General features: G+C 33.3%; 1 protein-coding gene across 1 annotated transcript; it reads right to left on the reverse strand.

Moving 5' to 3' along the window:
- Nucleotides 1–921: 921 nt before the first annotated feature.
- On the reverse strand, nucleotides 922–7,945 carry LOC134691233 (leucine-rich repeat protein SHOC-2-like). The gene is made up of 2 exons (XM_063551603.1): nucleotides 7,654–7,945; nucleotides 922–3,685 (listed from the first exon to the last, which is right to left on the reverse strand). Exon 2 carries the CDS (start codon nucleotides 3,673–3,675, stop codon nucleotides 1,354–1,356), a length of 2,322 nt encoding a protein of 773 aa, XP_063407673.1. The 5' UTR covers nucleotides 3,676–3,685; nucleotides 7,654–7,945; the 3' UTR covers nucleotides 922–1,353.
- Nucleotides 7,946–10,589: the final 2,644 nt, after the last annotated feature.

Here is a 10,589-nt window from a genome sequence, read left to right on the forward strand (position 1 = left end):
TAACTCGTTTCTTATAACTTTAAGTCTGTTCAATGTTATAGCTCCAGTAGACAACAAAAGAAGAGTGCACAGGCTGAAATGTTTTACATTTACCTCATTTTTTTACTGATCAAAGTAATGAGGTAAAGGTCGGATTAACCCTATCAGACTGCTGTTTACCTCATAGTCATACATATGGTGTTCGCAAAAACAGATCTAATGATAAAATAGTAAAACATAGATCAATGAGATCAAAGTCAGATGAACCATGCCAGACAATATGTACATGTCAAATCCAATACAAAAATATAGTTCACCTATTGTTTACAGTATATGAAAATCTTATCCTGAACACTTTACATTGAGTAACGATCAATGAAAATGGGGGTCAAGATCAGATAAATCCTGCCCGTCGGAAGATATGCACTTTACACGATGAATTACATTGACTAATGAACCATGAAAATGAGTTCAAGGTAACATAAAATATGACACATGTACGACCTACAATAGTTACATGCACAAAATATGTTTGACCTATTGCTTATAGTATCCGAGATATGGAGTTGACCACGAAAACTAATCATTGATTACTGATCCATGAAATGAGGTCAAGGTTAGATGAACAGTGATCAATGGACCCATACATCAAATTTGTTATTCTTTCATTCATTACAAGTGAGAAATGCAATGCTTTCTTTTCCAAACCGTAGCAAAACCTTTACAATAATATGACTGACAGACGGAAACTTCGTAACATATGGCATCTGCGTTTAAGGTATATAGGCTAGCATCAAGGTCTTCTACCTACTGGATAAAAACCTCGTAACAAATAGTTTAAGCTGTCGCCGGAATGTAATCCCTATGTCTCAGATTCTGTTACTTTCGTTTCAAGTGAGACAACAAAAATCATTATACTCAATAAATGTGCAAAACAGTACATACATTTTCTTTCACATGTTTAATTTTCAATGAGCAAGATATAACAGTCAAACTTGAGCAGAAAATAAGGGTCAATAGCACTTGCATATGCGGTCTAAAAAATGTAAAATGTTTAAAGACATTCAGAAGTAGGCAATTCACGCCCTGTATCAGAAGAAAATCAAAAAGAATTGACAAAAAAAAAGAATTTACTTAAAAATTCAAATGGATAAAGGAAAATAATATTGCGATCTTATTTATATAAAATTTGATAATGAGTCGCAAAAAGTATACTACTTTTTTTAAATGAATATGACAACGTTTGTTTGGTTGTTGTTTTTTTCTTTGAAATATCGTTTTATTGTTGATTTACGTTGGTCAATTGAATTGTTACCAACGCAAATGTCACTTTTTCAGACAATTTGTCCCCTGTGTGGTAGGTTCACAATACGACTACCTCTTTGAATCATCTTCGGCGTCAGTTTGGACCTCTCCTGCTTTAAGGGCATCATCCGGTGCATCTCTTTGTTTATAAGCTGACTGATTTTCCATATTTACGGTAGCCTTCGCCTTAAGAGCTTCAATTTTGGATGGCCATTGTTTTATTTTATTGTCGGCAACATTAACGTTCGTTAAGCATGGTAGTTTGCATATACCTTCGGGTAATGCCTCGAGGAGATTGTCCGACACGTCGATGCTTTTCAAACCAGTCATTTTCACGATATCGCTGGGAAGTGACGTGAGGTCGTTTGACGCAGCGTTTAACACTTCAATTCTGTACAGGTAAGGTAAATCTGCTGGTACCATATTAATGCTGTTAAAAGAAACGTTCAATACTTTCATTGAAGCCAAAACATCCCATCTTTCCTCTGGTAAATTTGCTAGACGGTTGTACGATAAATCTAACTCAACAAGTTTTGTTAATTTGTTAATTTCTCCAAATGTTTCTGGTAATATTGAAATTTCATTGTCTGCCAGATTTAAAACTTCCAACTGGTGAAGATCACAGAGACTTTCTGAAAATTCTTTGAGGCTATTGTGGGCTAAATTCAGTTTTCGGAGATTTTGTAGCTGATTGAATTTGTCTGGTATTTCATTTATTCCATTTTTGCTCAGATCTACTTCTTGAAGCGCTCTAAGTTTACAGAAATCTTCTGGTATTACACTGATGGCGTTTTGTGTTAGTTTCACGACAGTCAGAACACGAAGTTTGCAAATGGAATCCCATATTTCAGGAAGTTTTGTATTTGAGGCATCAAGAACTGTGATCAGACGGGCATGGTCTTTCTCAGCAAATTGGCTAAAAATAGACTTATCGTCATCTTTTGGATGAAATACAGGATTTTCTGCTATATTCAGTGACGTTATTGTTTTTGGTAACATAAACTGAGTCAGCGAATTACCAGCGACATCTAATGTCCGTATCTGAAACATAACATCTAAGCTCTTTGGAAGGGCTGAAATTTGATTCCCTGCAATTTTAAGAACTTCAATGCACCTCAACTTTTTCAAATCTTGTGGAAATCCTTGTATTTTGTTGTGAGATACATCAAGTTCTGTTATAAGCTGGTCTTCTCCTAGGGTCTCTGGAATTGCACTTATTTTGTTCTTGGCCGCCGAAAGGGATTTTAATGTTCCTATTTTGCATATATTATCCGGAATAACTTTAAGGTAATTGCCTGAAACATCAAGGGATATCAATGACTTCAGATTAGGCAAATCTTCTGGGAGAACTGTTATTTCGTTCCTTGCCAATTTTATATGTTCTACAAACTTCAATTTGCTCATTTCCTGCATGTTTTGAATTTTGTTTCCTGAAAGCTCGAGTGATTTTAAGTCCTTTAGATCGGAGAAGTTCGGGGGTAACCCAGTCAAAGCATTGTCGGCTGCCTCGAGTGTTTGTAAGCGTTTAAGTTTGTTAATGTTCTTTGGAAGGTATTTCAACATATTTCCGGAAAGCAGCAATGTTTTCAATGCAAATTCTATCGCACATAACTCCTCTGGAACAGTTTCTAAGCTATTATGTGACAAATCTAAAAATGTCAAGTATTTCAGGAAACCCATTTCTTTTGGTATCTCGGATAGGTCATTGTGGCTCAGATTGAGCCATGTAAGTGTCAAAACATTGTTGATATTGTCTGGGATATGTGCTATGGAATTGTGGGATACGTCTAGCATCTTTAGTGCGGGGTTCTTGACATTAGCGTCTGGCAACTCGATTATTCGGTTTCCTTTCAAAATTATCTGAGCTCCGACTTCGTAAATATTTTTCTTTATAGACTTGATGACGTTGTCGGATAAATCCAAAAGAACTATAGATTTTGATTTGTTGATAGTTTTTGGTATAGCTTTGATTTTATTATTTGACGCATCGACAGTGGCGAGACTTTCAGCTTTGTGGATGGTTGCTGGTAAACTTTTAAGTTGATTACCGGAGACTAGCAGGGTTTTAAGTGGTTTGATTTTGCATATCGTTCCAGGGAGTGATGTTAAGATGTTATTTCGCAAATCAATGAAAACTAAGTTCTCAAGATCTGAAATTGTCTTTGGAAGTTTCTTTAATCTGTTGTTTTCTCCCAGGAACTTAGTAGATTTTCTCTGTATCTCTTCATTTTTCCAAATCTCTGCTGGTAATGCCTTGACACTGTTTGTAGAAAAATCTACAAAAACTGCAGCTCCTTCAAATTTGAAATGTTTCCGCACTGTTGGTGCAAGCGCTTTAATCTTACTCCCGGGACCTGCCACTGGTATAACCTCTTCTTTTTCTTTTGCCATGTTGTATTATCTGAAATATAAAATAGAGGGTTTAAACTTTGAATCACACGATTTAAAACAATTATGCAAAACCTTCAGCAGTATGCATTTTGCTACTGTTATTATATCAAAATTTGATAACATGATCGGTCTTCCTTTGAATTTAGGTTTAAATTTCCGCGTTTAAAAGGAATGTTTAATTAAAATTCCATGCAGCGTAAAACTTCGAATTATGTTTTTACATGCCGTTTGAATTGATTAAATTAGTCAAAATCATGCAATAATTCATATTGGCTTTGTTGGTTTGGTGGATTCGATCGCTGTGTTTTTTTCGGAATAAATTATATTTAGCACTCTAACCTACCTTTTATTACTACATGTACTTGTAAAATTGGTTTAAAATTCTTGTTTCAAATCATCCTTTTTTAAAGCTTTACTTTTACTTAACTTTGATTGATAATTTGAAAATTACACCCCAAAGATACGGATCAAGCATTACACAAATATATTAAAGTTAGGTATTAACAAACAGTCAAGAATTACCAGAATAAACATAGATCGCAGACATTCCAAATATAATAAACCTTGACGGAAAATACGCAAAGAACAAACATATTGAACTATGGTAACGTTGTAGCCATAACGCTGTGTTGTATGACGTTATTGTATGATATATTTCTCAACTACAAGGACGCTCAAAAAGTAAAACGTAATTTCCAATCATAATGTTTTTTTAATACTTAGTTTCCACCACAAATTTACCACTATAATGGTTTCATTTAAACTGATTTAATCACAAGTCATGCATATAAACTAAGCAAAAGTCAATAGATCATGAATATGGGGACGGGACCACAAAAAAAGTCATATTCTTTATGAAAATGAGATGTCTCAATTCTTATACAACTGCATACTTAATGCTATTGACATGAGCCTAACACTAGTGTTACACGTAAACTGGCCGAACCAAAAACTAATAAATTATTGACGCCGCCGACGCCGGAAACAAAACGCCTGAGTCTTACTTTGTTTACTCCGTCGAAATGGGACAAACTCGCGACGAGCGCCTTTTTCTTAGCAGTTAGGTCGGCTCTAAAAAAAATCAAATACAGTAACACATCGTTTAAACTAAAAGCCTTGTTTGTAGCATTACAAGTATACTAGAGTATACCAGTATGTGTATACTGTCATAACAGTTTAATAACATTGAAAAAAATAGCATTATTTTTCATCCTCTGTCGCATGCCCAACAATTAATACAAAAATGAATAACATGGCACATAATGATAATCGAACCATAACATTCTTCTTTCTCCTAAAACCATGACACATAGTTCTTCTCTACTTGTCAGTGGCGGATCCAGAAATTTTCATAAGTGAGGGCCCATTGACTGCCTAAGAGGGGAACCGCTCTGGTCGTGCTTCATTGATTCCCTAAATAAGCAACCAAATTTTTCCCAGAAAAGGGGGGCCCGGGCCCCTGGGTCCCCTTAATCTGCCTCTGCTAGTGTTTTTTTGTCTACGAAATATTTGTCATTTTGAGCAAACAAAACTAATCAATCAATCAATATTTTTTGTTAGGTGTTTACTTTGTCATTTGATGGACTGCATATAATTCGATAATGGTGAAATAGTGGAAGCGATTGTTTTTCAGACCTGTAAATATTGACATGAACCTTTCAATGAATTACACGAAATTATATTTCATTAGTTTCAATATGTTTACAGTCTACATGACTAAAATCGATGCGACTTTTGAAAGCTACTATACATTTTTAATCAAATATCGCAGAGACAAACATTGTTTCTATGACAAAAATCGAAAGTGTATGCCAGATACATCAGAAATATTTTGAAAATTTTATTATCAAACTGCAGTGAACGAAATCGTCATTAATGAAAACTGATGATGCATTTTAGAAAGCCACTTAGTGAACTTGACGAGGAAAGCAACACACTAATGCACTGATGATTGGATTTAACATCTTCAGTATTGTTCTCATATTTCTAATTAAAAAAAATACAATTAAGTTAAATCCATATAGATGTAAACTTTCTATACTCATAACAATATCAATTATCCATCATGTTCAATAATTGAAATAGATATACAATAGGTATTAAAAGCAATGTCTGTAAACCAGAAAGGATAGGCACAGTGGCGGATCCAGAAATTTTCATAAGTGGGGGCCCACTGACTGACCTAAGAGGGGGCCCGCTCCAGTCACGCTTCAGTGATTCCCTATATAAGCAACCAAATTTTTTCCCCAAAAGGGGGCCCGGGCCCCCTGCCCCCCCCCCCCCCCTTAATCCGCCTATGAGGCATCATTGTGAAAGAGAGAAAGAGAAAATAAAAAATACTGCACGGTGTGAGTAAAATATGTCTTGACGAAATGATGTGTTGAAAATTTCAATCATTTTAAATAGAATTGTTCGGATATTAATACTTTAATCGCCTATCGTCTACATGAAAACAAAGCCAATATATGAACCATTAAAATGCTATTGAGACTTTAATAATACCGTGAACTTTAATTGTCCCTTCTTTAATATCAATTATTGCTTTATAAACAATTGAATTAAAAAAGAAATAGCGTTCCCACGTCGCATCACATAGGCAGGTTTGAACAATACAAATGAGTCGTTCCCATCTGTTATATATGCATGGGACTATCATACTAACAAAATGGGCTTATACTGTAAGGGTCTCATATTTTGTGTGCGATTACCAGTTCTTTGATATTTGGCGTATTTACATTTGCATATAGTGTTTGACTTGAAAAAGAAAACATCTGAAAAAAGTTTAAACGAAAGAAAACACAATATACACGACATTTTACAAATGTTCCCATGCTAATCATTTATTAACTTTTTAACATGTTATAGGCCAAGGGATTCAATAGAGCCAAAAGATACATTGTATTTCCCATCAAACTGTGTTCCTTTTTTTTTTTTTTTTTAAAGTATGCATTATTAAAAAAAAACAGAATTAAAGGAAAAGACTTAAAAACATGAGAGAAAAATGAGGATAAAAGATTCACGAATGGGAAGCAAAGTGGTATTACAGTTTTACACTTTTTGCCATTGTTTTCGTTGTTAAAACATGTTATGCTATAAATCTTTAATAGGAAAGTCATAGCCCATGACATGAATGTAAAATGAATAAGACTTCACAAATTGCAACATAATATACATTAAACCACTAAGGGTTTAATTTTGCATTTATTACGAAAATTTAAATCAAACTGAGTAATCATTACAATAATATAGATCGGATTACTAAATAATATATGATATTAAATGTTTCAAATCAGGTTAAACCAGGCTTAAACATTGATCTTTATATTAATCATATTAATACGTCTAATTGGGTCCGTGCATTTATAAATCTGTGCCACAAAAAGTCAACTGTGAATACCAATTCAGTTAGTCTCGTAGGGACTAGGTGTAGAAATTAAAATTTGATTGATTTATTTACCAAAATATCATCAACCCTTATATTACCCGTAAAGCATGTCACTTGAAATACTTGTGTAAGCAATAAATTTTCATTTATTATACTTTATTTCATGCAATTTATACAGTTTTGATATTCTGTAACTTGAGGTTCAATAACATATACATGTATCATGGGCTGGTTGTACTGAAAAATAATGTATAATGATCTGATTCCCAAACTTGGTGTCAGTTTTAAAAAAGTTGTCCAGATTATATATTCTAAATTAGTCGAAGGAGAGAGAAAGAGCAGGCGGACAGATGTAACATAAAATTACTATACCGTAGCGTTTAGCGATAAAACGTCATAGAAACTTTGGGGGATTTTTTAAATTATCAAAATAGCTTAAACTGCAATAAGTGTGGGGAGATCAACGAGAACATCCATGGCCAAGACTTTTAGTCATTTAAATTAACGGGTGCATACCAACATGTTCTGTCCCACTAAATGATAATACACGAATTAAAAGTCTATTATTTAATTGTCAAATATTTTAAACTTACCTATGTTTCCTTTGACAGTTATCATTTACAAAATCCACAATTTCATTTTATTCAACTTGGAGAAAGATCTACTTTTTCCTGGTCAACATTTGTTTTGTAGTGTATTATATCTATCCAAAGTTAAAACCAAAGCGGCCCTGGTGACGTACGTTGCTATGAAATTATTAAACTCCATTGATTGAAGAGCTCCGAGTACTATACAATAGTGAATTATGAACTATTCAACCAAAACATTTAAAGGTAATACTAGTTTTCGGTATAGTTTTTACCTATAAAGTAAATAAAACATACAAATTTATCTAACGGTTGTATATATTGAAAAGGTAAATTGAACAACTTTTAAACAGATAATATTTATTTCCACTAGATCAGAGTCATACAAAACGTATCTGTAGGCCTCCAGCTAGTAAGATATATTCAATTAGATAAATAATTAAGATTGCGTACAGTTATTTTAAAAGTGAAACATAGTTACAGTTTTGTTTGTTGTGTGAGTTTAAACTTATTTATAAATATATATTATTTGTTGTGGTGTTTTCTGTTTTAAATATTGAGCATATTGCAGACGGCCTTTCATTTAGTTTTACTTAATGAAACTGTTAACATATAAAAAGACAACTCGGATTCTCCTTTCAAAAATATTTGCAATCGCCTCTTGATAACGTTAATGCTAACTTCATTAACTAACACATAACCCTCTGATGCAAAAAGAGCAAGAATATACACAATACAGATGTAATATTTATCAAACAGAATAAAAGAAATTATGAAACACAAAATATCAATGAAAATGACAAACATGAACTAATGACAACCAAATGACTGTCAATGAACTACAGGCTCCTCCTGACTTGGGACAGACATATAAAAAAATGCAGCGGGATTAAACATGTGTGTGAGCGCTCAACCCTCCCCATAACCTGGAACAGTGGTGTTACAGATCAACAGAAGAGCAAACTATAATAAATTGCTTCGCCGGGCGCAGCTGGATACGACCACATAGGTCAAACCCTCAACAGCTGGGGCAAAAATGGACACAATATTCGTTCTTGATACGAGTCTGAATTTGGATTGTTATTAAATATTTGACACACAATAGGATTCTGACACAGAACAACTGTAGTCAAAGAACTTAGAATTGGTTATATTTGAATTAAATTCATATTTTTTGCTTTTATGCAATAACAAAAAAAAAAAAAAAAAAAATAACCCCCTTTTTTGGTTGCCTTTATGCAATACACTATTTACTGTTGCATATTGAACCCCACTTTTTTATGCAAACAAAATTTTGGAATTTTTGTTACATTTCTGAAATCTAAAATGAGATAGAATTGCCCTCCCATCTTCCATTTTTTTTTTTTTATCCCCCCTTTTGTACATAAAAATTTGTTTCCCTCAATATATGGTCATAATTTAAATTCAAATTTCCAATGGAGTTTGCAACCTAAATCACCTATTTAAATTCATCATAAAAGTCTTAAATAAATAATTCAAAAGCAGTCTTAATAGGGAGGTAATCCAACATTGTTCAATTTTGTTTTTAATTACCTCCCTTATACTGCTTTTAAATTGTCCATTAACCAGGATAACCTTGTTTTCCCCCATTCTTTTGCCCCTAATTTATGCCATTACCCCTCAAAGCCAATCCTAACCATCCGTTTGTGTTATCAAAACTTGTGGTATAATTTCAGAAAGATCCATATACTTAAACACAACTTATTGTCTGGAAAAAAGAAAAAATCTTGTTGGCCCCTTATTCCTAAACTTTTAGGACCATAACCCCAAAAATCAAACCCATCCTTTCTTTAGTGGTTCTAAACCTTGTTTAAATTTCATGATTCTAAATTCTTATACTAAAGTTATTGCCGGGAAACCATCTGTCTTGGGACGACAAGACAACATGATATCAATATACAACCACAAAGTTTTTTTGCAATCGTATAAAAATCAGTTGAAAAAGGCTAAACCCATCAGATAGATACAAAGCAGAAAAACATCAAACGGAATCACAGACCAGACATAGTGGACAGTAAGTTTTCAGGCTTCAAATACGAAAAGGAAAATTCTATGCAGATTCCTTCAGAAAATGCACTCTGTCAGAGTTTCCTCCCCTTAAAATCCCAATTCAAAAACATAAAAAATTAAACAAAAATAACCTACACTTGTAATAATATTAATATTTATAATTAGTTAGGCAGCAACCATTTAATTTTCGGGGGGGAGGGGGGCTATGGTTTTGTTTTCTCTACAAACTTTTTTTTCTCACCTTCGGCGAAGAACAATCTATTTTTTTGGCGACAATTCAAAAACATATTTTTTTCTTTCAATGTAAGCATTACATATAGTGGCAGCTGAGGGTGTAACAAACAATTTTTTTTTCTCAGGGTCAAAAACAAATTATTTTTTCTTCAAAAACTGGAAACAAACTTTTTTTCCAAAAAAAACCCATAGCACACAGGTTATAGTTATGCACCTGCTGTTAATCAATTATTTGAGGAAATTTTTGAAACTCTAAACATTTTTCAGCAGAATTTATGACAGAGGGTCAACACTTTCAGTTAAGACCCCTAATATTTCACAGAGAGATCGTACACATCTTGAAGTTGTGCACCTGCTATTGATGAATAACTTTTGCTTCACTTGTTTTCAAAAATTGGGACTAGGAAAATTAATAAAACAAATTATTAATTATTTATGATAAATTTCTGCTAGTTTTCAACTAAGATCCCTCAAACATCGCCAAAAAAAATCACATATGTCTTCTTCTTCTTCTTCCCCTTTTTGTAATTGTAAACATTCCTAATTGGTTTTAATTGGGAATATTGCAACACAGCAATTCAATACTTTGACTCATTATTCAGTGTTACAATACCAGTTGTCAAACACACGGAATTGTAAGAAATGGACAATTTCTAATGTATTTTACTTCATTGGTA

The sequence above is a fragment of the Mytilus trossulus genome, chromosome 11, assembly GCF_036588685.1.
Source record: "Mytilus trossulus isolate FHL-02 chromosome 11, PNRI_Mtr1.1.1.hap1, whole genome shotgun sequence".
Taxonomy (NCBI): domain Eukaryota; kingdom Metazoa; phylum Mollusca; class Bivalvia; order Mytilida; family Mytilidae; genus Mytilus; species Mytilus trossulus.

What these genes read in the sequence shown, in the direction of transcription:
- LOC134691233 (XM_063551603.1), bottom strand. Translation starts at nt 3,675, where the DNA reads ATGGCAAAAGAAAAAGAAGAGGTTATACCAGTGGCAGGTCCCGGGAGT.